The sequence below is a fragment of the Vigna umbellata genome, chromosome 5 (genome assembly GCF_029865625.1).
Source record: "Vigna umbellata cultivar VRB3 chromosome 5, Vumbellata_1.0, whole genome shotgun sequence".
NCBI lineage: Eukaryota > Viridiplantae > Streptophyta > Magnoliopsida > Fabales > Fabaceae > Vigna > Vigna umbellata.
Window position 1 is genome coordinate 29,372,761 of NC_142169.1, and position 24,876 is coordinate 29,397,636.

The window sequence follows — 24,876 nt, forward strand, 5'->3', positions numbered from 1 at the left end:
TGCATTGAATGATATTTTAAACTTAAATTATTTCCAAGATATTATTAAACTACAAAGTACAATTTTCATGATTTAAAGAATTACATGATGAATAAGAATCATCCGAACAAATGATAGGCCTTATTAGCATCAGTTCCAGAGAACTCGTATACTGAGACCATGTCAGTCTCAGTATCCATTTGTTCTGAACACCTAAAGCTCTCGTTTTCCTCGTTGAAACAGGCAGAATTGTAGAAATCCATTAGTTTTACTTGTATGTCTATCTATTCGTGACAGAACTACTTTATACGTGAGGATCCACAGCAAGTTGAATAGCGATTTTAACCATTTCATGACTTAGAAGAGCCACTACTGCCTGTTGTCATGAAAGATTCACCACAACCACACTGGCCTTTAGAATTTGGATTGACGAAAATAAATTCCGATCTGACAGGAGAAGCAAAAAAGAGTAGTGGTTAAAATAAAAGCAAAAATAACAAGGCAGCAGTTCACATTAGGAAAAAAAGAAAGGAAGAAACAGATGAACCAAGCAACAAAAACGAACACAAAAACTGTACAATAATTTTCATGCCCTTTCATTAACAGCGTCCTTCAGTGATGCAGACATTTTTCTACATATATTTGAGATAGAAAAAACACTATTCATTACCAGAGGTAAGCATAACACAACGCACAGGAAATAATTGACTACTCCAAAAGCTCGAATTAACGAACAGTAAGAGTAACAGAGGTGGTATATAGTTTCTGTCACAAGCAGATCAGTGCCCAAACATGTAATTCCTAAATGAAGATAAAACGTAAGCTACATTCCGTTGAAGAGAATCTAATCAAATTAATGTCTTTTAAAGCTTAATATATTAATGCATTTGGGTTTCAATTCTGCCTCTCTACACACACATATTCAGTATTTAGAAATCATAATAATGACAATATGTCTGGATTCAACTCTTACAGCAAATATGTTATGCTTGCAGTAAGAACATATTTGCCTGTGACTTAAACTGTATAATTAGCTGGTTTGCAATAAGGAGAAAGTTTTGTGATGGGACGATTTCATACTATGCAATGTATGTGTTTATCAATATCTGTCATAAGCTTGAATATATTTGTTTTTGAGTAAAAGTTTCTGCACGACTGATTATGTGTCTCTGTTGAATAACTCTGTAAATTACTGATTTAGCGTATCTCATCTATGAAACAAACAGACTTCTGCATGTCATAAGTCCTGTACTTTACACATTGCAAGTGTTAGTTACGCTCTTAACTGTTTTATTGTATAAAGAATTCAGTGAACTAGCCAATGGTAAGCATGGTTATCAAACTCTCGAGTTAACTCGTCCCAAACCTGGCTTCCAAGTTAACTCGGAAGTAAACTCGTTTTCTGTGTAAACTCTGTATAATCGACTGTGAAATCGGTAGATCTGTGTAGAATCTCGAATTTGGAGCGATTCTGCGAGCTTGAAAGTTATATATTTAATGAAATGCATCAAAATTAATGACAATAATCCAAGTATTTATGTTTTACAATATTTATTTTTATGAAAAATATAACTATAAATTTTATTTATTTAAAGTTATATAATTTTGTAGACTTATTTGAATTAAGATATTATTTATATAATTTTTTTTCATCTGAAGTAAAGTCTTACGAGTTTACGAACCGAGTTTACGTAAACTCTCGAATTTGATAACCTTGATGGTAAGGTGCACATTTCTTGAGGTAATCTCAATTACTTAACAGGGATGAAATGCTAATTCTTATTTGTTTTATTTAATCACAGGCCAACATGGTTGGATAAAGAAAGGAGATAAAATAAATTAGAAGTCATTAAATTCGATCCCACAAACACCTCTAGACTACTAGTTTTAATACTCAAAAATTAACAAGCATTAAATTCTGTTACAGTAGTGGAACACATGCACTACTTGTTTTAATACTGTGTTTCTTTTTATCTTTTCAAGGTGGAAGAGCCCGAATGTAACTTTTGTAGACACTTCAACAGATTTGGGTATGGTTTAAAGTGAAGTTGATGCCACCATGACAGTATGACCAGATTCGTCCACAATAGTCTAATTACGTGGTTCTCCTAAAGAATAACAGAAAACAGTTACCAAAACATTCACGCAAACCTCATTGCTAACATGGATATACTTTATAAACTAAATTCCCTTAAAAATGATTCTATACATGTTTTGGAAGTAATAAAGTATGATTATTTGATGATCGAATTACATCATCTGTGTTGAGTACTGAGAAATAAGATTTCAAATCTACCTACTTACATAGTTTGTAGTTCGTGCTCTACATATTAGTTGAATGATACAGATCAATAATTAAGATCAATTAGAACACACAAATATCCGGAAATATTCAATTAGAAGTAAGCGAATAACAAGCTCAAACATCTGATCTACTTTCTTTCATGTGCTATTATGTCATAATGAGTCCAATTTTAACCGCCAGAACCACAATAGACAGAAATCCTCAATATCAACTTTGAATGAGACTTATCCCTAAAATATTCAGTTTTACATCCAGAAAATTGGTACAGCGGATTCAATTAACTAGAGTAAAAATGAATTATTAAAAATATGAATACTTCCCAATTTAAGTCAGTTCCCGTGGAAACTGATAATTGGTAGAGGATGAATTTCTAAATCTAAAAAGAAACCAACAGAAAAAGGGATAAGCAATCAACAACTGATTTTAATGTAGATGGAGCAGTTTAAAACGATAATCTTAACATATCTGAGTCCCAAGTCCCAGCCAAAACATGATTACCGCTTATAGATAGATTTATCATCCCATTCTCAAATCACAATACAACAAACAAAACATAGCAAAAACAGAAGAAAAATACAAGTTGAGCATGAAGAAAAAGTGTTAGGGAAAATATTTACCTCAGTTTGTCATCTACAAAATCCATTTTAGTTCCAATGACATGCATAAGGGCCTTTGGATCAATCAATATCTTAACACCCTTATCCTCAACCAACTCATCAAACCTTCCTTTTTCATCTGTCAAAAACAACAGGAAACTTAAATAATGCATCCATCTCCAGCTCACCACAATTGAAAGTAATAATCAGTAAACAAAAATAGAAAATTCCCAATGTATTAAACTTTTATCCATGTTACTCGTATTTAGGACTTGAGATTTATATGAGAATATATTACCACCAAAGGTCAATTTTGCTAATTTACCTTAGTAGTATTTGACATACCTCAATGCATGTGTTTGACTAATGGTGGGGGGCGAGGGGGGGGGGGGGGGGGGGGGGGGGGTGTGGGTAGATGTGAACTAAGACAAGTTAAGAACGTTTAAATTTTCAATACACTGAATGATGCATGCAGCAGACTTCACCCAATAGATAAAAGTCCTTCTTGTTGACTGTTGCCATCACTTACATTCGTCGTCTTAGAACTTACGTAGTTGGTCACTTCCTTAAGGTATGACTTATTTCATCATCTTAGATGTGACTTCAAATTTTACTTACTCATTTTAATCGTCCATAACTCTTATTTCTGAAGAATATGAATTAAGCATTTTCACGCTAGTGTGCTTAAACGCGGTATGTATATGAAACCAAAGACACTAAACATCCAACGAAAAAACACAGTAAATAAATCCAGATTATGATGAGACGCAATCTCAAAGACGATAAACATAGGAGCATGGCATAAAAATCGACAAAAATCGGTCACTCCCAAGCACCGATGCAAAATTCCTGGAAAAGCAAATCGTCGAACACTCCTTTCGAAGATTAAAAAACCGAATGGATAAACATATGCGTAAGAAAGGTAAGTTCACGAGCATAAGCTAAATCATTTAGGATCAACCTTTCTCCTATGATTAACCGTAGGGATTCCAGGACGAAAAACTCGTAATCAAATTGAATTCAGCTAAGTTATTAGAGAAAAAATGTTCCACAAATCTACAAGATATACGATATTTCCAGAATAGATTAACAGAAAGAGTGAGAGACCTGCGTAATTGAGGGTGTAGGATAAGCCGTTGCAGCCGCGAGCCTTGACTCCGAGCTTCAAGAAGGGCCTCTGACGCTGCTGTAGCAGCTGCCGTATTCGCGAGGCTGCGGCATCCGTCAACGACACGGCTTGGCGGCGCGCCGCCGTCCCTATCTTCTCCGCTGCCACGCTCATCGCCTTCGAAGCCATCGAAAATTAACTATCCGTGTCCCGTTGTTTTAGGACGGTTCCTCTCTTTTTCAGGTTTGGCGCGTGGCCACCACGTTTGTGGCTATGCTAGGCTATTCGTAGAACGTTCCCGATGAAACCTATGCTCTGTGCTTGTGTGGCCTAATTATATCTGTCTGTCACCTCTCCGGTAATTTTATCAGAGCTCAAACAACAATGTACAGTTATTAGACAAATTATATATAAATACATTAATAATTCAAAATAATTTTATATCTAGCTATGTATGAAGCAAATATTACTTATGCGATAAGTCAGTATTTTGACACGAATCATTTACACAGATGCAAACATGCAATTAATAAAATTTACCTTTTTAGATAATAAAATAAAATTCATTTATTGTTCAATAACTTATGTAATAATTTTATACTCTAATATAAATATACATATAAGAAACTTGGTAATTTTTATAATAATTATTTAAAATTTGTAAACTTATTTCTGTGATAAATATTTAAAAATTATTTGAATAATAATTTTGTTGGTTAATGATGTTAAATAATTTATACTGTCAGTGACTATTAACTTTATTTAATTAAGCATAATTTATATTGTCAGTGACTATTAAGTTTATTTAATTAAGCATAAAATATATTTAATTATTCATTTTCATTTAATTTAAGAAGATTAATTTTGTTCTAACAGGTTGTTGAAAAGAAAAGCCCTCTGGTCGAGTAGGGGTTTTCAATTCCAAAGCTGTCCTGTCTGTATATGTTGTTGGCGTTGGCATTGGGACGCTCATCGCACCCAAACAAAACCCACCTTGCGGACCAATTTCATTTCTCACTTATCAACAAAAACAAAATACCTCAAAATGCAGACACGCTCGTTCTGAGAGAATAATTCCACTGCTCCTCTCCATATCACCACTCAAATGCTTCTCTCACTCTCTCAGAATCCTTCAGTTTTCACAGGTTTTCTCTCTTCCTCTAATCTCCGCAATCTTTTGCATTTACTCTTCAACTTTCACATTACACATCTCCATTTTTATGCTTTTTAAGTGTAACATTCGCCGATTCTCCCTTTTCGCGCATTTCATCCACTTCTATTATCACCGTTAACCGCACCGCACTATACTAACTACACTCTGGCGTCGTTTACTTCATTTTTTTCACGCATGACCTAAAATTCGGTGATTCTTTATTGCTTTATTTACTTATTTATTTTCGCTGACAGGTATAGGACGAAGGAATTTCGAGCGAATTGCAACATTCACGTATTGAATTTACTGCTGCTAATTTTTTCGTGAATTTATCAGAAGCCGCTATCTCAGTACTGTGAAAATGGCTACCTATTATGCACCTTCGAATGCTAGAAATTCAGCGGGGGTGCTGGCTATTGTTGGAGGAAGAACAATTTCTGAGAATCACGGTGGCAGATCGTGCTCTTTGAAAATTCAAGAGGGCAAGTACGTGTTTGGCAGCAGCAGAAAGTGTGGTTCGATTCAAGTGAAGTGCTCCACGAATTCCCACAGTATCAGTCGCAAGGATCCTTTTCTGGATCTGCACCCTGAGGTTTCGATGCTTAGAGGAGAAGGAGGGAGTGCATTGAATAACCCTGGACCTAGAATATCAGGTGGAAAGGTGGCTGAAAGTTTAGAAGCCAACATGAATCCAAGTAACTACAATGAAGCTAAGATCAAAGTCATTGGTGTGGGTGGAGGTGGGTCAAATGCAGTCAATCGTATGATAGAGAGTTCCATGAATGGTGTGGAATTCTGGATTGTTAATACTGATATTCAAGCCATGAGAATGTCACCAGTCATTCCTCAGAACCGGTTGCAAATCGGTGAGGAGCTTACGCGAGGTCTTGGCGCTGGTGGTAACCCTGAGATTGGTATGAATGCTGCCAAGGAAAGCAAGGAATCAATACAGGAGGCAGTTTATGGATCTGACATGGTCTTTGTCACTGTATGTTCTGTTAACCACTTTTCCTTAGATATAGCTTATGCTAACTGCATGGCAGGTTTGCATTGTGAATTTTATTTTTAATGCCTTTCTCACCACTACCTGACATGGTTTTATCATATAAGCTCTTTGTAATACCAGAATATATGTTTGTAAAATTAAAATTTGAACTAGGTTGTCGTTGTGTATTGTGTATGTTTCCGTAGAAAAATAAACGACTGGGTAATAGAATATGTCGTGGAAGGTGGAATAGGCCACAAGGCTATAAAGGGACTAAATATGAGGGGTTACACTGGTGTGGGGGCTTAAATGTTTATTATGCTCCCTTTATCATCTGTATGGTGGTGGCATTCAAGTGCATGGTCTAAGTTATTTGACCTTTGTAACTTGGCACTAATTGTTTTGTGAACCTCTCTTTTGGATTTTACATTTCTCCAAGATGTTTAAATTTGGGAGTATCTTAGCTATATCTAATGGCTCTTTATCACATTCATTTTCTATGTATGCTCTTAAATGGTCTTGGACTGTTAATTCTTTTGAGGAGGGGGAACTTTAATAGAGATGAAACAGAGATTGTACAATGAATCCAAAACAAAGTCTTGAATAATATAATCATAAGGTAAGTTTTGACTAAAAACTCCCTCACTAAAATAAAAGAGCACTAGCTCTTTCTGATGAATGAGAATTAACATGTCAAAATTGATAAAACTCCTTACAATAAATAGCAACACCTGTGATAGCTGTGTAAAAAACTGCTGTACACATCAATCACCATACAACTTAGTGGCTGGCATTTCCACTCTCATTGGAAGCTATCATTTATAATCACATGCACTTTGTCATTTTTTCTTTTCTTTGTGAAAATATATATATATTTCATTGTGGATTGCCACCCTTAGATTGTCAACTTGTCTAAAAGTTGCTATAAACATATCATTTTCCTATGACGTCACTTTGAATCATAAATTATGGGTTTTTTTCTTTTTAAGTAAGCAATTAAAAAGTTGAAATATCTATGATGGCAAATAACGTGCATGCAATGTTTTCTTTATCAATTTTAGGAGGAAATTATTAGGACATGTATAAAATTCTGGTCTTTATTGTTTTCAATTTTTTTTATTAATTATAATTGTTGATTAAGGTCTGTTACAAACAAGGAACCAGCAGTTCATGATTTTTTAAATCCTCAACTTTATCATTTTTCAAAATTTTCCAGTTCTACAAAACTGTTCACTGTTGCCAGTAAATTTGAAAAACTAGAAATCATTTGTGCAGGCTGGAATGGGTGGAGGAACTGGCACTGGTGGAGCTCCAGTTATTGCTGGTATCACAAAGGCAATGGGTATACTGACTGTTGGTATTGTCACAACTCCCTTTTCTTTTGAAGGAAGAAGACGGGCAGTTCAAGCACAAGAAGGAATTGCAGCCTTAAGAGATAATGTTGATACACTGATAGTTATTCCAAATGATAAACTGCTGACTGCAGTTTCTCAATCTACACCTGTAACTGAAGCATTCAATTTGGCTGATGATATTCTTCGACAAGGTGTACGTGGTATATCTGATATTATTACGGTATGGAATCACTAAGATCTTTGAACACAAACAATTACATTCCTCTTGCTTCTTTTTTCTCCTATCAAATCTTGATTGTAAATGGAGTAAAGAAGGAAGAAAGAATGATATGGAAACCTTGAGGGATTTTTTGACAATTCACCAGTCCTTACCTGTTTACTAATTTGTTTAATATGTTAGTTCAAAATATGTTTTACCATTAGTTTATTTGCTACAACTCTTACATTTTCTGCTATCAATTTTGAATGCATATAGACAAAAATACTCTGGCCATCCCACTAATCAGATGACCTTGTTATATATTTCCCATGTCTCAAAGTTGATGGTGTTAGTCTGAAATCACTAATATTTATTTTGTTAATTAATTGCAGATACCAGGATTGGTGAATGTCGACTTTGCTGATGTTCGAGCTATAATGGCCAATGCAGGTTCTTCACTTATGGGGATAGGAACTGCAACTGGTATGTATGGGATGGGAACTGCAGATGGAGATCCATTGCTGGTCCTGAATCCTGATCTTCTATTTTACCTAAATAACTAGCGAGTTTTCCGTACATTGTATGGTTATTTCTAATTTAATTAAATTTTAAAATATAAATTTAAAATAAAAAGTATCATTGATTCATTGTTGAGAAATCAGGTATCTTTAATAAAGAAAAATGTATAGTAAATGTCTTCACTGTCACTAGATAATTTATGGTAATAGATAGTAATAAATGAAAGAGATGATACTTTTGAAATTAATAAGATTATGAAAATGAATTATTTGAATTAATACTCATTGATATATATTTGTGAAGGAGGAGGGTTGTGTTGGCCTCTTGGTAGCCAATGTAAAACTCAAATTTTCTATGATATATCAAATTAAAATTCGAATTAGGAATGACTAGATTTAAAAAAATTGTATTTGAGAGGAATACAAATTTTGTGAAAGAAGTGAGATACTTGATGTAGAAGTTACATCTCACGTGGCTTGCTTAGAAAGAGTGTATGTCCTGAAATTCCTCTCGTTTTAAAGCTAGTACTCAAATTTAATATATGGCAATGGGTTGCTTCTAAACCTCTGCTTTGCTAACTAAATTATATTAATGTCTGTAGAGGTATTGTGTTGCTTGAACTATGTATGAAGAAAGGCAATTATAAAAATTACTATCATATGGATCATGTCTATAACTAAAGGGGAAGGATTATTTGATCGAAGTTGTTTTAGAGGCATTGCCTTGAGAGTTGAAAGCTTCAACTTGCAACTGTCTTATATCGCAAATCCAAACAAAGCAAGATGAAGATTGTATAATGAATTCTGAAGGTCGTGGCACTTTAAAGTTGTGGAGAAATACACATTGATGTAGAACATTCATTCCCAGTCCTCGACAATAAAATTATAACCCTGTGCTGATCAATTATTAAAATATAAATATATTATATTATTTCTGTACACTACTTTATGGGGAAGGAGGAGGGCCTCCAAATTGATGAGCATATCTTGTTATAGTTTCATTTATTACTGAAAAATTGAAATTTATCTTGCTTTTTTTATATTGAAGGGAAAACAAGGGCAAGAGATGCTGCGTTAAATGCCATCCAGTCACCTTTACTAGATATTGGCATAGAAAGGGCAACTGGAATCGTATGGAACATAACTGGTGGAAGTGATTTGACCTTGTTTGAGGTAGCTAGCAATTCCTGGTCCTTTACAGGATTATCTTTACTTTATAGTCGTTTGATCTGAGTACGTACAAGATGCTTTTTTCCCCTTATTCTTTCTTTCGTTCTCCTTTTTTTATTTTGAAATACAATCTACCCCTTTTCCTTTGGAATCTGGGTCATATAACAAGCACTGAAGTTACGATTTTCTGAATAATTGAACCTTGTGACCATGTGCTGAATTCCATCATGATACCTAAATGGGGATTAAAAATTGTGAATTGTATAAGTTTTAAATGATTGAGATGATTGTGAATTGTATAAGTTTTACATGGATGTGATATTAGGCAAGGATTAAAAATCTGAGACTTCAAATATATGTTAAAGACACCCAAGTCCATCTAGTAATCCACTTACTATAATTCTGTAGTCATACTTTACAGGCAAGCTAGCTTGTTTTTGAAGCGACTAAATAATTCTTCGAGGCATATGTTGGCATCCATTTCGTGAGCAAAGAAATAAAATAAGCAACCCTTCGGTTCTGAACTCTGAATGGCTACCTGTTTAACAATCTGCAATCTATTAATTTCGTCATACTCCATGTATTTATTATGGTCTTTTGTATGCTATGGATATAAATATTATCATTTGCAGGTAAATGCTGCAGCTGAAGTTATATATGATCTTGTGGATCCCACTGCTAATTTGATATTTGGAGCAGTAATAGATCCATCACTCAGTGGTCAAGTAAGTTAAGCTGTGCAAACCCTTGAATATCATTTATACCAACAATTATATGTCATGTCAATATTCCTCTTCCTATGGATATGAGTTAGGCAACATTACCACTGTGCAGTGCGTTCAAGACCTAGTATTATCCTTTTCTTTCTAGGAAGCACACACACTTCAAAATATTCGCCATGTACGATTATCGTTTTTTTATAAATTACACTTTTCACTTGAAACATGCTTAAATTGCAGTTTTTACTTCTCATCTAATTTGATAGAATAACTGAAAATTTCAAAAAATGTTTTATCATTCTCTCTCATGGGATTAGTCCTTTTTTTTCCTTTCCTAATATGTTTTCTTAACCACTTAGGATTATTATTAGAGTAAGTAAATAAATAAGGGTCCTCTTGGTTGTATGAACATGTTGAATCCATTCATACATTGTAATACATTTCAGTTAATGTCAATTAGTATTTCGTTCTTTCTTATCTATCCTCCTCCTTCTACACCTAAAATACCACAACTCAAACATAATTTTTAAAATTACACTCTCTTTTGAGAGATGAAATGTGCTACTATGAATGCCATTCTAAAGACATTTGTCCTTTCTTTTACAGCTTTTAATGTCACCGAAAGTTAATTTTGAGCATTCTATTGTTTATTTAGGTCTTCAGAGGATAAAATAAAATGTTAAACTCTCCTATGGCTTATGAACTTAAAACATTGATTTTCTCTTTTAAGATTTGTGCTTTTATGTTAATTTTATGCGACATATATTTTTTAATACTCATACTGTTCTATCATTTTTTAAATTTGGCATTTAATAGGTAAGCATAACACTAATTGCAACTGGATTCAAGCGTCAAGAGGAAAGTGAAGGGAGGCCTACACAGGTATGACCTCTTCCCTTCGTGCGCCAATTAGCCACCCCTATTCCCTGTGCCTCCTCCCCTCTCTGGTACAATACCTACATGATGGTGATTTTTGTCCAAAATGCAGGGCAGTCAACTCATACAAGGAGAAACCATTGGTATCAATAGGCGGTCTTCCTCTTTCACTGATGGTGGTTTTGTTGAGATCCCTGAATTCTTAAAGAAGAAGGGGCGCTCACGTTATCCAAGAGTTTAATAACCTTTCTCTCAAGTTCTTTAATCCCTCGCATCTCTTTACCAGACAAATCTTAGGGATACAAATCTCATCAGTTTAGGCATTAGGTCCTGTTTTGCCCTCTTTTACATTTTTAGGTCATTTTGTGTATACAGTGTTCAGGAAAGCAAAGCACTTTCCAAACCTTTGTGTTGAGTTGAGGCTTGTTGGAATGTTCTAATAAATTTATTAGTTTGTACTTTTGTACAGAGAATATATCAGTATGGTCAAGGCTTGTTAGTGTTACCAGCAACTCAAGATTACATTCGTGTACATGACAATTCTTGGTTCCGAAGACAAAACCGAGAACGTTTCACTTTCTCAAAGACCAGGGGAAGCTCTCGTAGTCTATCTATAATGGTCTGTTTTTGAGAAATACAGTACATGAAAATAAAATGGATGAGGAAAAAATGTGACCATAAAGGTGTTTGGTGGAAAGGAAATAGATAAAGGATAAGGAGAAATTTTGACAAAAAATAATAGATTGAAAAAGTATTAATAATGAGACTCGCTTTTTTTTTATCTTCATCTTCTCTGTTTATTTTCTACTAAATTATCAAATTAAAATTCATTTTCTGTATTTCTTTTCTCTTCCAGCCAACCATCAGAAAGGATATTTTTACTGAGAATCGTAGAAGTAAGTTATTCTATTATATTTTAAATATGTTTTCATATAAATTTCTCTTTTTATTTTCCCAATTAATGTTTTAGGATAAATGTGGCATGATAGCATGACTCGTGAAATAGTGTTTATTGTTGATAGAGTAAGACATTGTATAAAATTTGTTACAAAACTTTGTATATTTATTATGAGGATTATGTGATTGATTGACTTGATTCGTTTACAGTGCCGAGTTTTGTAATAAATGAATATTACGAAAATTAATTCTTAGTTATGCATCATGTAATCACGTAAGCCGAAATTAATTACATAAAAGTATGTCGAGTACAACTAATACAATTTGAATATTTAATTTCAGTTTTAAAACTAATTATAAATTTTAAGTCGAAATAGCTTTAAAGAATTTGACGTTGAAATAAAAATATTTATATTAAATTTGGATATGTGTGTATGTGTGTGTATATATATATATATATATATATATATATATATATATATATATATATGGTATTTTGAATACAAATTGTAAGAAGTAGTAACTGAAGTAGAGAGATGGAGTGAACGTATATATATGTATGGACAAACAAAGGCATGTAATTGGGAGGATCAGAAAGGTCACTCACAATTAAACAAAAACGAAAGACAGAAAACAAAGTAAAGGAAAAAGGTGATCTCAGTCTTACCATCTCAATTTCACGCATTCATTCAAGTTATGCCTCCTAAACTAGGTTTTGTCACTATAATAAATCTTAATTATCAATATAGCATTTTTTTATTAATATTATTTTTATCTGCTATAAATATCAATCAAGTTTCTATTTTCTTAAAGGTTACAATTGTTGGCATGCTTAAATGAAGCCCTATGATCAAGAATAAAATATTATTTTCTCTGTTTCAATTTTTTTTTCCACTTTATATGATGTTAATGTTGTCACACGAAGACTAAGAAATACATGTTTTAACACAAACATTAAGGAATATCATAAAAATTATTATGTACCTTCTTTTTCTATTTTTTTTAATTAATTATTAGACATTTACTCCCACTAACTCGGAAAAAAATGTTGAAATAATGATATCATATGATTACTGTTTTATTTCTCTATCCTCCACTTTAATCTATTATGAAATTTATGAAATTGACAGAAGAAGTTGCCATTGATCACAATATTAAAAAATTATTTCTCCCTTTTAAACTTAGGGGAAAAAACTACAAATATATTTTCTGGCACCGGAAGACTGAGTACCTCTCTCATCAAAAGCATGTCAGAACACAAGTGTATTTTGGAATGAAAAAGGAAAAAGGAAAAAGGAATTTTGATTTACAATTGTTATAGAAATTAGGGTTAAATATGTTTTTAGTCCCTAAATTATTGACCGTTTTTGGTTTTCGTCCCTCTTCCAAAGGTACAATTTAGTCCTCAAAAGTTCGTTTTAGTCAAAAAACGAACGTTTTGAGGACTAAAACGAGGACTAAAAACAAAATTTTGAGGACTAAAACGAACGTTTTTTTAAAGAACGAGGACCAAATTGTACCTTACTTTGGAAGAGGGACGAATAGTTTAGGGACTAAAAACATATTTAACCCTATAAATTATAACTTTTGTATTTCTGAAGAAAAAATATTTCTCAAGAAAAATAGAGTGAAAAGTAAGGAGAGAAAATGTTATCTGAATGTAAAAGAAGTTTTACTTTCAAAGTACCATTATCGACGAAGAAAATGATAAATATTAGCACCGTGCGAGAAAAAGAGCGGAAAAAAAAAATCAGATAGCTCAACCTGATTGGCTAAAAGAAAGAATCTCGCACAGACACAGGCAAATGCGGATGAACGTCGATCCTCCAAAATTCAATCATAGGAATCGTGTTTTCTTCAGAACAGAGCGTAAGAACGTGAAAAAAATAATCGGAACCTCTATGATTGCAATTTTTTTTCATTTTAGTTTTTGCATTTCGTAATTGTGATTCGGTTTGAATCTCACAGGAGAAGATGGAAAACAGTGAGGAACAGAAGTACGGAGTTCGGAAATTAGAGATCTCAGACAAGAGCAAAGGCTTCATCAAGTTGCTGCAGCAACTCAGCGTTTGCGATTCCGTCTCTGACACAGACTTCGAGAATCGATTTCGAGAGCTCAGTGCCGTTGGAGATGATCACGTTATCGGCGTGATTGAAGACGAGGCTTCTGGGAAGATCATTGCGACGGGGAGCGTGTTTATTGAGAAGAAATTTTTGAGAAATTGCGGCAAAGTTGGGCACATTGAGGACGTTGTTGTGGATTCCAGTGCACGTGGGAAGCATTTGGGAAAGAGTATCATCAGCTTCCTGACAGAGCATGCGCGTTCCATGGGATGCTATAAGGTCATTCTTGATTGCAGCCTCGACAATAAGGCGTTCTACGAGAAATGTGGCTTCCACCACAAATCTATTCAGATGGCTATGTATTTTGCTCACAACTAGTTTGCTACTGTCTCGCCTTCGTTGATGTTGGAGTCGACAAGCCCTGGGAGGCTAATAATGTTGGGGTAATGAAGCTTCTGGACTCTGTGCTTAATTCAATTACGATTATGTTTCATGCCGTGTGATGTGCTTTTTTTTTTCTGAAACGATAAATTTGGTCGCTCAAATTGACTGATGCTAAGTTGGATTGAGTTTGGTATTATCGGTATCTTACGAGGGCTATTTTTAAAAATAAATTTATATTCTTCATGTTGATCTTCGGTTTAAGCTTTCGACATTGCATAACCTTTTAAAAGAGATTACACGTCTAATATTTCTAATGATTTGGTTGCTACGATAATAGTAGTCCATGATATTGTTAGGCTTTCTTAGTAAATTGATAAAATCCTGTTTTAAATAGATCTCTGACGATTTCGGGTTTTCTACGGCTTCGTATTGGATTATACGTTCGTTTTAAACTAGTCAACTGTAGCCAACATAAAACGGGGCTGATCTTTATGACTACCCTGGTAAGGGGTTAAGACTTGGTTATTGTTGTTTTGTGATGTATTTCTTCTTGGACTATTGGTTTTGTAGACTATTGGTAAGGGGTTAAGTCTTGGTTTCAGTCAACTCGGTATTTCTTCTTACTGGAAAACATTGCATGATTGATTACATTATTATTAGTTGTAGAATTAGATTATGATGTATGTTATATTCAGTTGGATTAAGCTGGATATTGCTCTAAAGGTTTTCTATTAAAATTAGAGCTCTACTGGTAGATTCAGAACTGATATAATAGTGTAAAAATTGGAAAGGTATGGAAGCATTAGGGGAATGGTTTTGATTTGACGGATCCATGATTGTTTGTAGTTTTTACTAATTACTGCTATGTTTAGTTCTTGTTAAATAATTCTGAATATGTACATGGTCCGTTGAATTTTGTATGTTTTTCTTGATGTCACTTATGTAACTACTGCCTATTAGGCGTTGCCTATGTTCCTTGTTTCCTATATTTGATGCTATTTTATATGTTGCTGTTGAATTCAATGTGTATGAATGCTACTCAAATGCTATTTGCAGAGTTTAATATCACTATTGTATCTGAGTCATCATATTGTCTGGGATGACATAATTTTGGACACTTCATAGTTTGCTTGCTCCAATCAGTATCAATCGTTTTCTCCTAGTTTTGTCAACATAATTATCAATTTTCATTTTTTCCTGTGCTCTGGTTCTTTACCTTCCCCAACATAAAAGAGACAAAAAGAAGATTTTTTGCCCCTATAATATCAAACCCCGTCCATCTCCTAGCCTCTGAGATTACCCATTCCCTTTTCTTTTTCCTTGTATTGAGAACTCAAAATTTCTCAGGTGGCACAAGTTGGTCCTCAGTTCCAATTCTGATGTTCCTCCCCTCATAGCTAGTTCTTTCACTTGCCGGCAAGCTTGCTTCTATCATCGACCTCTTTCTTATCAAAGGGGGATATGGTAATTAGAAATCTATTAGTCAAAATAAGGTAGCATACAACATTCGATAGATGTGCTACAATGAAATGGAACACAGTATATGAGTTCTGTGTCATGTTTGGTTCATTTAAAAATATTTTAGAACAAACTTGAGGTTAGAAAATGGTACATTTTGGTTCTGCTGAAAATTGGAACCAAGGAGAAAATAACAGAATAGGATGTTCCATTGTTTTGTTAATGCACGTTCTGCTAGTCATTACAATTATTATTATTATAATTTGTGGATACAATCAAACAGTGTACAAATCTTGTTGATAGGGGGTTGAAGGCTCAATTAAAATATATGTGGTGGTTGATATTCCATTAATGAGAATGAGTGTTGCCACTGCCATGTCTCCACTGTCCGCTAATGATTACACCTAAATTACTCATTTCCTTTGGTAGTGACATAGTTTAGAGAAATTATATTAAATTCAACACAATAAGAGGGTAATGGTGATAAACACTTAGTCGGTTTTGCCAAGCTTATCTGATGGAAAAGTGGCTTGCTCGAAAACTAAATGATGGAAGTGGACCAAGACACTATTCACTGATCTGCAAAATTGACACCAATGATGGAACATGACCCAAATGCAACTCATCCTCACTATACCTATAATGCAAACTACTATGATCCCAAAAACTATCATGCAAACTAAAATAACACGAATGATCACGCATGTTGTTGTGAAGAAGAAAGTTTTTTTTTTCACTAAAGGTTTTCAAAATTTTCACAACTATGAATGATAAAATTGTCACAAACAATTTTCCTTTTTTTTTGTGGAGGATTTCTAAATAGAAGCTAATGATGAAAATGTTCTAAGTAGCTCCGAGGAAGGAGATGTGACTCACAAGTGGACAAGTTTAGAAACCAAGTCCTTCCTAGACAAAGTTTCCTTATATTACTTCTACCAAAGTTTCAAAGTAAAAATCTTCCAAAACATTTTTTCCCAATAATGTATGTAGAGTGTTCCTAGTAGCCAAAGAAAGGTTTATCTACTTGCAAACAAGGAAACACCCTATATATATAGGGAAACAAAAATTAAAGGAATAAAAGCAATGTAAGAAGAATAGTATAATACTTCACTAAACTAGGCAAATTCTATTTGAAAGTGCAAGTGACACTTAGAACCCCTTGACACACATTCACTTCTAAGGTGTGTATAATTTTATTACAATGTTTTAGCCAATGAGATAGGATTGTACCAAAGGCATTTTCCCAAGACAGCAAAGCAAAAAGGAAATAAACAAAAGTTTACAATACAATAAAGCAAAATTACACAAATGTTTTGTGATACAAACAACACACAAAAGAAACAATCTCAAGAACTGTCTTGGACTTCTAATCCTCCTTTTTTCTTCACTCCAAAGTGCTTACTCTCTTTGTGCCACTTCAAAATGCCTCTTTGTAGCCTCCTTTGTCCAAGTATACTGGTAGAGAATCTCTATCAAGCTTCTTCCTACCTTTAGGATGCTACTTTGAGAAGTTAGTCAAATTCCAAAAGAAACACATATTCCAAAGATGTAATCCACTCAAGAGGTCAAAGGAATAAAAGCAACAAAAGTACAATTTGAAAAGCTAAACTCAAAGTGAATATAGATGAGACAAGACTGATAGAATTCCAAAAGAAAAGACAAACTAGAAATAAGGCACACAAGGAGATAAGCACTCAAAAGAAAGTCCTAAGAATGGATTAGAAAAACCAAAACAAACTAAGAATGCAAATGATGTTAATGTATTTGGTCTTTTAATGTTTCACAAATGAAGGAACAAAGAATTCAAGGAAGATCCCCACTGGATATGAATTTAACCAAGAAAGGTTATATAAGTGTAAAGGTTTTTCACTTCCAAGAACAAATTCAATTTTTAATTGATTTTACTTTTGTTTTAATTGATTATGTACTGTTGTTCATCAATTTAAATGTGCTGTCACACTTATTTTCAATTATTTCCCCTTCTTTTGGCTTTTTTTTTTTTATCTTTTCAATTTTCTAGAGGGGTATTGTCTTTTCCTATGTATCAATTTCAAACAACAACTAACATATGATGTTTGATTTGAACTTTAAATTTCTCATCATCAAAGGCAAAGAACCAAAATATAAAATAAGAGAATCCTAAGGAATCAAGTAATATTTAGAAAACATCAAGGAGACACAATAGAAACCTTACTCTAAAGAACTTGTTACGAAACTAAGAACAAACAGGAACTCAAAGGCTTAAATATTTTGTAAATTTTAGATTTAATGATGTAAAACTAAAATAAAAAGGTTAAATCAAGAAGTAATGATAATTCAGACTAAACACGACGTTAGACAAAACATCAAGATGATAAAATTCAAAAAAAGACAACACCAAAAATTGCACCATTTAATCGATTAAAGAAATCATCTAATCGATTAATACTACCATAATCCTATTGAACACATGGAAGGTTCAAGAAGAACAAATGTGTTTGAACCAAGATATAAAAACATAAAGAAATGAACATATCACTCAACACAAACGCATGTAGACATGTTAGGCAAGCATGAAACAATAAGGAATTGAATCAAGAACCATGAACGAAACCCATGCTTTTGATGCCAAAAGGATGCAACCTTTGTTACTTATACCAAATGATGGGAAAGTGGTTTGCTCAAAAACTAAATGATAGAATCGGACCAAGACACTCTTCACTTATCTACAAAATTGACACCAATGATGGAACAAACCCCAAAGGATGGAACATGAAGCATATGAAGGAACAAGCTTTGGTGCCAAATGATGGAAACCCATTTCACACAAGTTGAAAGAGACTCCATGGAGATGATGCATGGGATGCAGAAGCATGTAAAGATGAAGAAAAATGGAGTTTGGAGAGTGGTTTGGATGTGTTTCTTTAAGGAGGTTGGGTCAACCCTCAAGGTAAAGGTCTAGGAGAAGTCAAGAAGATAACCTATCCTAGTGAACTTGGAACAAAAGAAAAGTTGCAAAATTTGAAGAATATCTCTATATCATTTCCAAGTTGAATTTACAATGCTTGAGCACTTCCATTTATAGATGGGGGAGTGAACTCAAGTCTTAACAAGAAGAAAGAAAGAAACGGTGAATCTGAAACAGAAAATCTCTAGATCTTTCCTCAATAGTGACTAGTGCATGTACCTCTGAAACTAAAGAATTCAAGAATCTTCTTAGTTTCAAATGCATGCACCTTTAGAGGATGTTTGGGCCCACAGGCAATGTTTTAAGATTACTTGAGGTCTAAGGTAGCCCAAAGAACCACTTAGCTGCCCTAGTCACTCAAGAGTCATGTTGGAAAGCCAAAACTGGAGTTATGCAGAACGTTTTAATTGATTATGGTATTACATAATAGATTATATAAGAGAACTACACTCTTTGTTAGATGTTGTTTGTTTTAATCGATGTTTTAATCGATGTTTTAATCGATGTTTTAATCGATTAAGTTATTTATATAAACGATTAATTCGGAGACGGTTCAATCAAAATGGCCAAAATACAAACTCAAATGATATGTAAGTTTGATCCAAATATAAAAAATAGAGAAAAGACTTTTTACACAAAGAGAACGATAATCCAGTACAAAATATACTACTACTAATCATATATTTACAATCAAGAAAAAGGATTGGGTCTTCCTACTGGCCCATGTTGTAGCTCTCTGGATGGGTTTCCATCATTATCTTTTTTTATAGGTGAGGAGGGGAATGAAATGGCAGAGGTAGAGAAAATTTTGGAGTTGTACTTAATGACTAGCTGACACTTGGAGTTAAATATTTGTGGCATGTGCCCATTTTCTATTTTATTTTTATAATATGAATACTCACTATGTCTGACTTTTGAATGTTTTTTTTTCCTCATTTATGCAATTTCGAAGATTAATCATAGTTCATGATCTCAACTTAAAAATAGATGGATGCCTAAGTATGGGCATATTTGTACTTCCAATCCCATATGTGCTAGTAGAAGTATGCTAGTAGTTATGGTGTATAAACCAATTCCAAACCATCAATTTTATGGATTGTAGTTTACATTGCTGTTATGATCGCTTACTATTTAATCTATTTAGTATTTTACCCTTGATACATAATTATATTATCTTGTGCAGAAGCGATATGAACGCATTCCGGTGCTAGGGCAAAGGAAGTCAGACTAATGACCAGTTTGTGAGCCTTTTTCAAGTTTTATTATGTTAATGTAATTTGAAGTGAACGTGAGGAGCTGGAAGCACTTTCTATTTTTTGCACTAAATACCTTATGCTTGTCTCTTTCAGGCTTGTGCATGGTTTCGTTTTCTGGCCTTTGAACCATTGCAGAATTCTGTATTTTTTTAAAAGATTTATCTGGAATCATTGTTATGCTAATTGCAGATTTCAACTTAGCTTATCCTTTGAAAGTTAAACGTGGAAAATCATTGATGCTCATTAAATTTCATAAAATTAACCAATGACTGAACAGCTGCCGATATTAGATTGAATGCTGCTGTTTACGGAGTTTATTGTCACCAATTGATGCAACTAAAAAAAACAAGGAAAAATGATAAGCTAGCTTATAATTGTAAGAGTCAAACTAGCCTTGGATAACTTAGGACATTGCGAGGAGCAGGCTGAGGAAGGCCGACTGGTACATTCCTAATAATCGCAGGTCAGCTGAAGTGTGAACGTAGCAAAATTGATTAAACTATATATTTATGAATATCTGTCTTATTTCATTTGCGTTTTATAACCAAGAGTCGGTCAAAATTGTTCCATTAAGCCTTAATCCAGGTGAGCTAAGGTAAGAAAAAAAAAACATGCTGAGCTAAAACCTAAATCATTTTGAAAATACTTTTTAATCGAAGTTGGGTGACTGATAATATAATTTAAGTTGAGTTGAAGAGATGTTGGTTTACGTCAAGTTAAATATATTTTTATCAAGTTGTTTGAGATTGACATGAAGATGATTTAATCAATAATGTCCTAATAAAAAATGTCTTGTTTGCGATTGAAGTGGAGGTTATTTAGGCAATGAAGTCCAAGTCAAAACCAACTCAAGTAAAGTAAAACTCAAATTTGACCGGATTAAGAATAAAGTAAAAAATAATATGTTGAGGTTAATTAATAATTTAGTGAAGTTGAAATAATAGGCTTATATAAAATAAAAATTATTTTAGTGAAGCGGAATTAAAATTATTTAGGATGATTGCAAATTGAAATTTTAAAATTACTTTGATCAAAATCTTATTAAAATTATTTTGATCAAATTGAGTTTAAAATTATTTTTAAGAACTTGAAATAAATACTGTGAAAAGTTAATAAATATAGGATTTATATGTTTTATGTTGAAGGAATAAAAAAATTATATATTTTAAAGGGAGTGAAATTGAACTTTTCTTTATTTAAAAACTAATATAGAATTTCTATTCAAAGTTAATATTCAATTCAGAGAGAAAATAATGAATAATATTTCAAGATAACTTAACAAGAAACTTACCATTAAAGAACATTACATCACACCATTGAAATCTTGAATTTTCAATCATCAAATGTAATAATAATGATTGTTCTTCTTTTGAGATTCCTTGATGCTTTTTCATTCATAATATATTCATTCTTTATTGAAAACTTGGACCGATTTAACTTTTATCCCTCTTCGACAAGAATAATGTTGAAGTTTTTTTTTACTTCAAAATAAATATAAATATTTTTTAACTTCTTTATAAATGATTTTGAAATTAAATGAAAGTTTAGTTTTTTATTAAAATTAATTTAACCTTTCAATGTCAATTCTTGAAATTTTATGGGAAGTATTTTTTTTCTTTTATTTAGTTGTTGGTTTTAACTTATATATTTAAATTCTTCTATAATTTTCTTATTCTAAACTATCTTGTTGCTTTCTTTTATATTTCGTCTAATGAAAATAGGGTTTTCTTAATGATTTTCGTTATCTTTACTTTTATTAGGAAAAAAAATTAAATGTTATATTTAGAATTCTCACAATTCATTGACACATGTTTCTAGGGCATCTCTTTAAAAATGATGACGAATATGACTTTGAAAAAGAGGGGACTAGGTGGTTCCAATGATATATTTATCTCATTGTATAGAGGATATGAAAGCATAAAGTTTGATAAAATATACCATTAACTATATTAAACTATTCAAAATGGGTATATTATTACATAGAAAATCAAGGATATATACCAATCTATGTTTTTACATTAATGTAAAAGTGTCATCCATAACAAATTGTGTTTTTACATTAATGGAGATTGGATGGAACTTAACTTGTGAAAGTGATTTGATTTTCTTTGTTTGAAGTTGCTACCTATGCCTCGTTCTTTGCATTAGCTTTACTAGGTTCTGTATTTACAAAATGTTTTATCATTCTTTCATGGGATTAGGCAGTTTTTTTTTTTTTCTTATCCTAATTTTGTTTTCTTAATTACTTAGGATTATGATTAGAGTAAGTAAATAAATAAGTGGTCCTCTATGTTTTATGAACATAAATGCATTCATACATTATAATACATCTCAATTATTTAGTTACAATATTTTTTTCTTTCCATGTCTAAATTTCCATAATCCAATCATTTTTTTTAATTACACTCTGCTCTTTTGAGAGATGGGAGATAAAATGTGTTACTATTCCTTTAAGTCTTCTCATTTCTTTCACAACTTTCAAAGCGTCCAAAAGTTCATTTTTAGCGTTATTTAGTTTTTCAAGAGTGTAAACTCCCCACCTATATGATTCTAACTTAAAACATGGATCCTCTCTTATGAGATTTGTGCATTTATGTTAATTTTATACTACATACGTTTTCATTGTGACTTATTTTCCAAATTTATCATGTAATTTGGTTAAAATAAGTTGAGTCTAATAACATTTCATTATTTTTTAAATAATATTATATTGTATGACTCTTTAATAACATAGATCAAATATTTATATAGTTAAACACGTTATAAAAATATTCATCATAAGATTGAACGATTGTGATCCTTAAGTTAAACTGTCAATCGACACATCTAATGTTAATTAACTTGTGACAAATTATAATTATTACCAATTAGATGATAATTAGATTGTCATTAATTTAAAGTTATTTTAAAATCTATAATTATAAATTTGAAATAAAAAAAGATAATGACATTTAAGAATATATTGTACAAATAACCTTTAAATTAGACCAAACAAGCTGTAACAAAAAAATAAAAACATCCATATCTTCAAAACATTTACAATGCAACCCAAAACAAACATTAATATCAATATCTACATATTTTTAAGATTTAGGAAAAGAAATAATATCACATATTAAAATTATTAGTATACTTAATAAAATTAATACAATTTCAAATAAATATTCTTGATTTCACATAAAATAATTGTGAATTTTAAACTGAAATGGTTTTAAACAAATATTAACTTTCATCATTAATTTTGAAAAACGGCGACTAATTTAAAATATTTTAAGCTTTTGTTTTAACCATGCCTCCTAATATAGTTAAAGTAATGAAAGCATTTCAATGAGAACCTTTTGTAGTTAATATTTCTTTTTTGTAATAAAAAGCATTATAAGCATTAATCCAAAACCACAATGAAACTAATTGGAGTTTTCATCATTACTCATTGCCAGCTTTTCGGGTTTTCTAGTTGACTGGATCCTAGTTGTGAATAATAAACAGACATAATTGCAGTAAAATAAATAAATAAATAAACAGACATAATTGCAGTAAAATAAATAAATAAATAAACGAACATAATTGCAGTAAATAAACTAATATGATGAAACTTTTTCTGATCATACAAGGAGATGTACAAATGTACGTTGAATTGGATGAAAAGATGTCTTTGTCCATAAGCAAGCTACTGTTTTCTGATAAGGAATTTTAAGTTTCAAAGAATTTAATTATTTCAAATTTAAATAGATCTTAACTTATTATTATTATTATTATTATTATTATATATATATATATATATATATATATATATATATATATATATATTCTCTTAAATTGAATTACTCTTTTAATTTTTTTTTCTATCTAAATTATTATAAACTTTATTGAGATATGAAAAATTAAATTGTTTCAAAATTGAATAGTTTTTTTTTCTGATTTTATTTTATGACATATTTTATTTTAATTGCCCGGGTGCAAATAACGAGTAAAACGAGACAAGTGTTCTACCCATGCATAAAAAAATATATTTAAATATTATTAAACTATATTATAACTTTAATTTTTTTATCATTTTACATAATTAAAAATAATAAATAATTGTAAAAAAAATAATAAAATGTTAGTAGTATATAACAGGATCAATTTATTTCAATTTAATTCAAATTCGTTTATCCCACAGATTAAATTAATTAAGTTTAATTTAACTCACGTTTAAAATAATTAAATTTTTTTCAATTAAATTTCATAATGAGTCAAGTAAAATCATAAATTTAACTTATATTGACATTTAAAATCTCTAATTTAAACCCTATATAAAATAAATTATTCAGTTTTTTTATGAGATAATAATTTTTTAAGCGCTTTATAATATATTTATATCCTATTTTAAGTTTATTTTAATAAATTCTTCAAAAATAACTTAGATTTTTAAAGAGGCATCAGTCCAGAGCTCAATCCACAGTTATTTAATTTTCTTTACATTATTTGTTATATTTAAAAATTTTCTCTCTAGATTTTTTTCTCTTACACTCATCCACAAGTACACATTAATAATTTTTTTTCTGTATATTAGTGGTATCTGTCCTATATATAATTACCCTGTTGAAAGGACACAAACATGATGTGCATCTCAAATTTCACAATTGAATTGATGTTTTTCTCTTGTCAAAAAAGAAAATCACAGTCAATATAAACAATAATGTGGTATAGATAGCTCAAGCTATAATCAAAAACTTTATTTTATTCGTTATTTGGCCGTTTGTGTATGAAATAGTTCTGGAGGGAAGAAAATTAAATAAAGAAAGAAACTATAAAATATTTTAAAAAAATGTTTTATTTCATTTCTTTTGCAAGAATTGATTCTCTGTTATTTTTCGGGTAGTTTAAAATCAGCGTAAGTATTACTTATACAAATTAATTTTGTT

The 24,876-nt window shown here is 31.8% G+C and overlaps 3 protein-coding genes across 4 annotated transcripts; 2 read left to right on the forward strand and 1 right to left on the reverse strand.

Moving 5' to 3' along the window:
- On the reverse strand, nt 1–4,344 carry LOC124842435 (iron-sulfur assembly protein IscA-like 1, mitochondrial). The gene is made up of 3 exons (XM_047318912.2): nt 3,988–4,344; nt 2,902–3,019; nt 1–426 (listed from the first exon to the last, which is right to left on the reverse strand). Exons 1-3 carry the CDS (start codon nt 4,175–4,177, stop codon nt 330–332), a joined length of 405 nt encoding a protein of 134 aa, XP_047174868.1. The 5' UTR covers nt 4,178–4,344; the 3' UTR covers nt 1–329.
- A 594-nt stretch (nt 4,345–4,938) lies between these two features.
- On the forward strand, nt 4,939–11,438 carry LOC124842434 (cell division protein FtsZ homolog 2-1, chloroplastic-like). The gene is made up of 8 exons (XM_047318911.2): nt 4,939–5,133; nt 5,396–6,129; nt 7,402–7,701; nt 8,073–8,163; nt 9,247–9,371; nt 10,001–10,093; nt 10,904–10,969; nt 11,076–11,438. Exons 2-8 carry the CDS (start codon nt 5,503–5,505, stop codon nt 11,202–11,204), a joined length of 1,431 nt encoding a protein of 476 aa, XP_047174867.1. The 5' UTR covers nt 4,939–5,133; nt 5,396–5,502; the 3' UTR covers nt 11,205–11,438.
- A 2,136-nt stretch (nt 11,439–13,574) lies between these two features.
- On the forward strand, nt 13,575–20,152 carry GNA1 (glucose-6-phosphate acetyltransferase 1). Of its 2 annotated transcripts, XM_088116771.1 has the most exons (4): nt 13,575–13,729; nt 13,829–14,367; nt 19,897–19,954; nt 20,063–20,152. In XM_088116771.1, exon 2 carries the CDS (start codon nt 13,835–13,837, stop codon nt 14,300–14,302), a length of 468 nt encoding a protein of 155 aa, XP_087972897.1. In that variant the 5' UTR covers nt 13,575–13,729; nt 13,829–13,834; the 3' UTR covers nt 14,303–14,367; nt 19,897–19,954; nt 20,063–20,152. The 2 variants fall into 2 exon arrangements, with proteins under 2 accessions (XP_087972897.1, XP_087972896.1); XM_088116770.1 differs by having other exon boundaries at nt 19,897–20,152.
- The last annotated feature ends 4,724 nt before the right edge of the window (nt 20,153–24,876 follow it).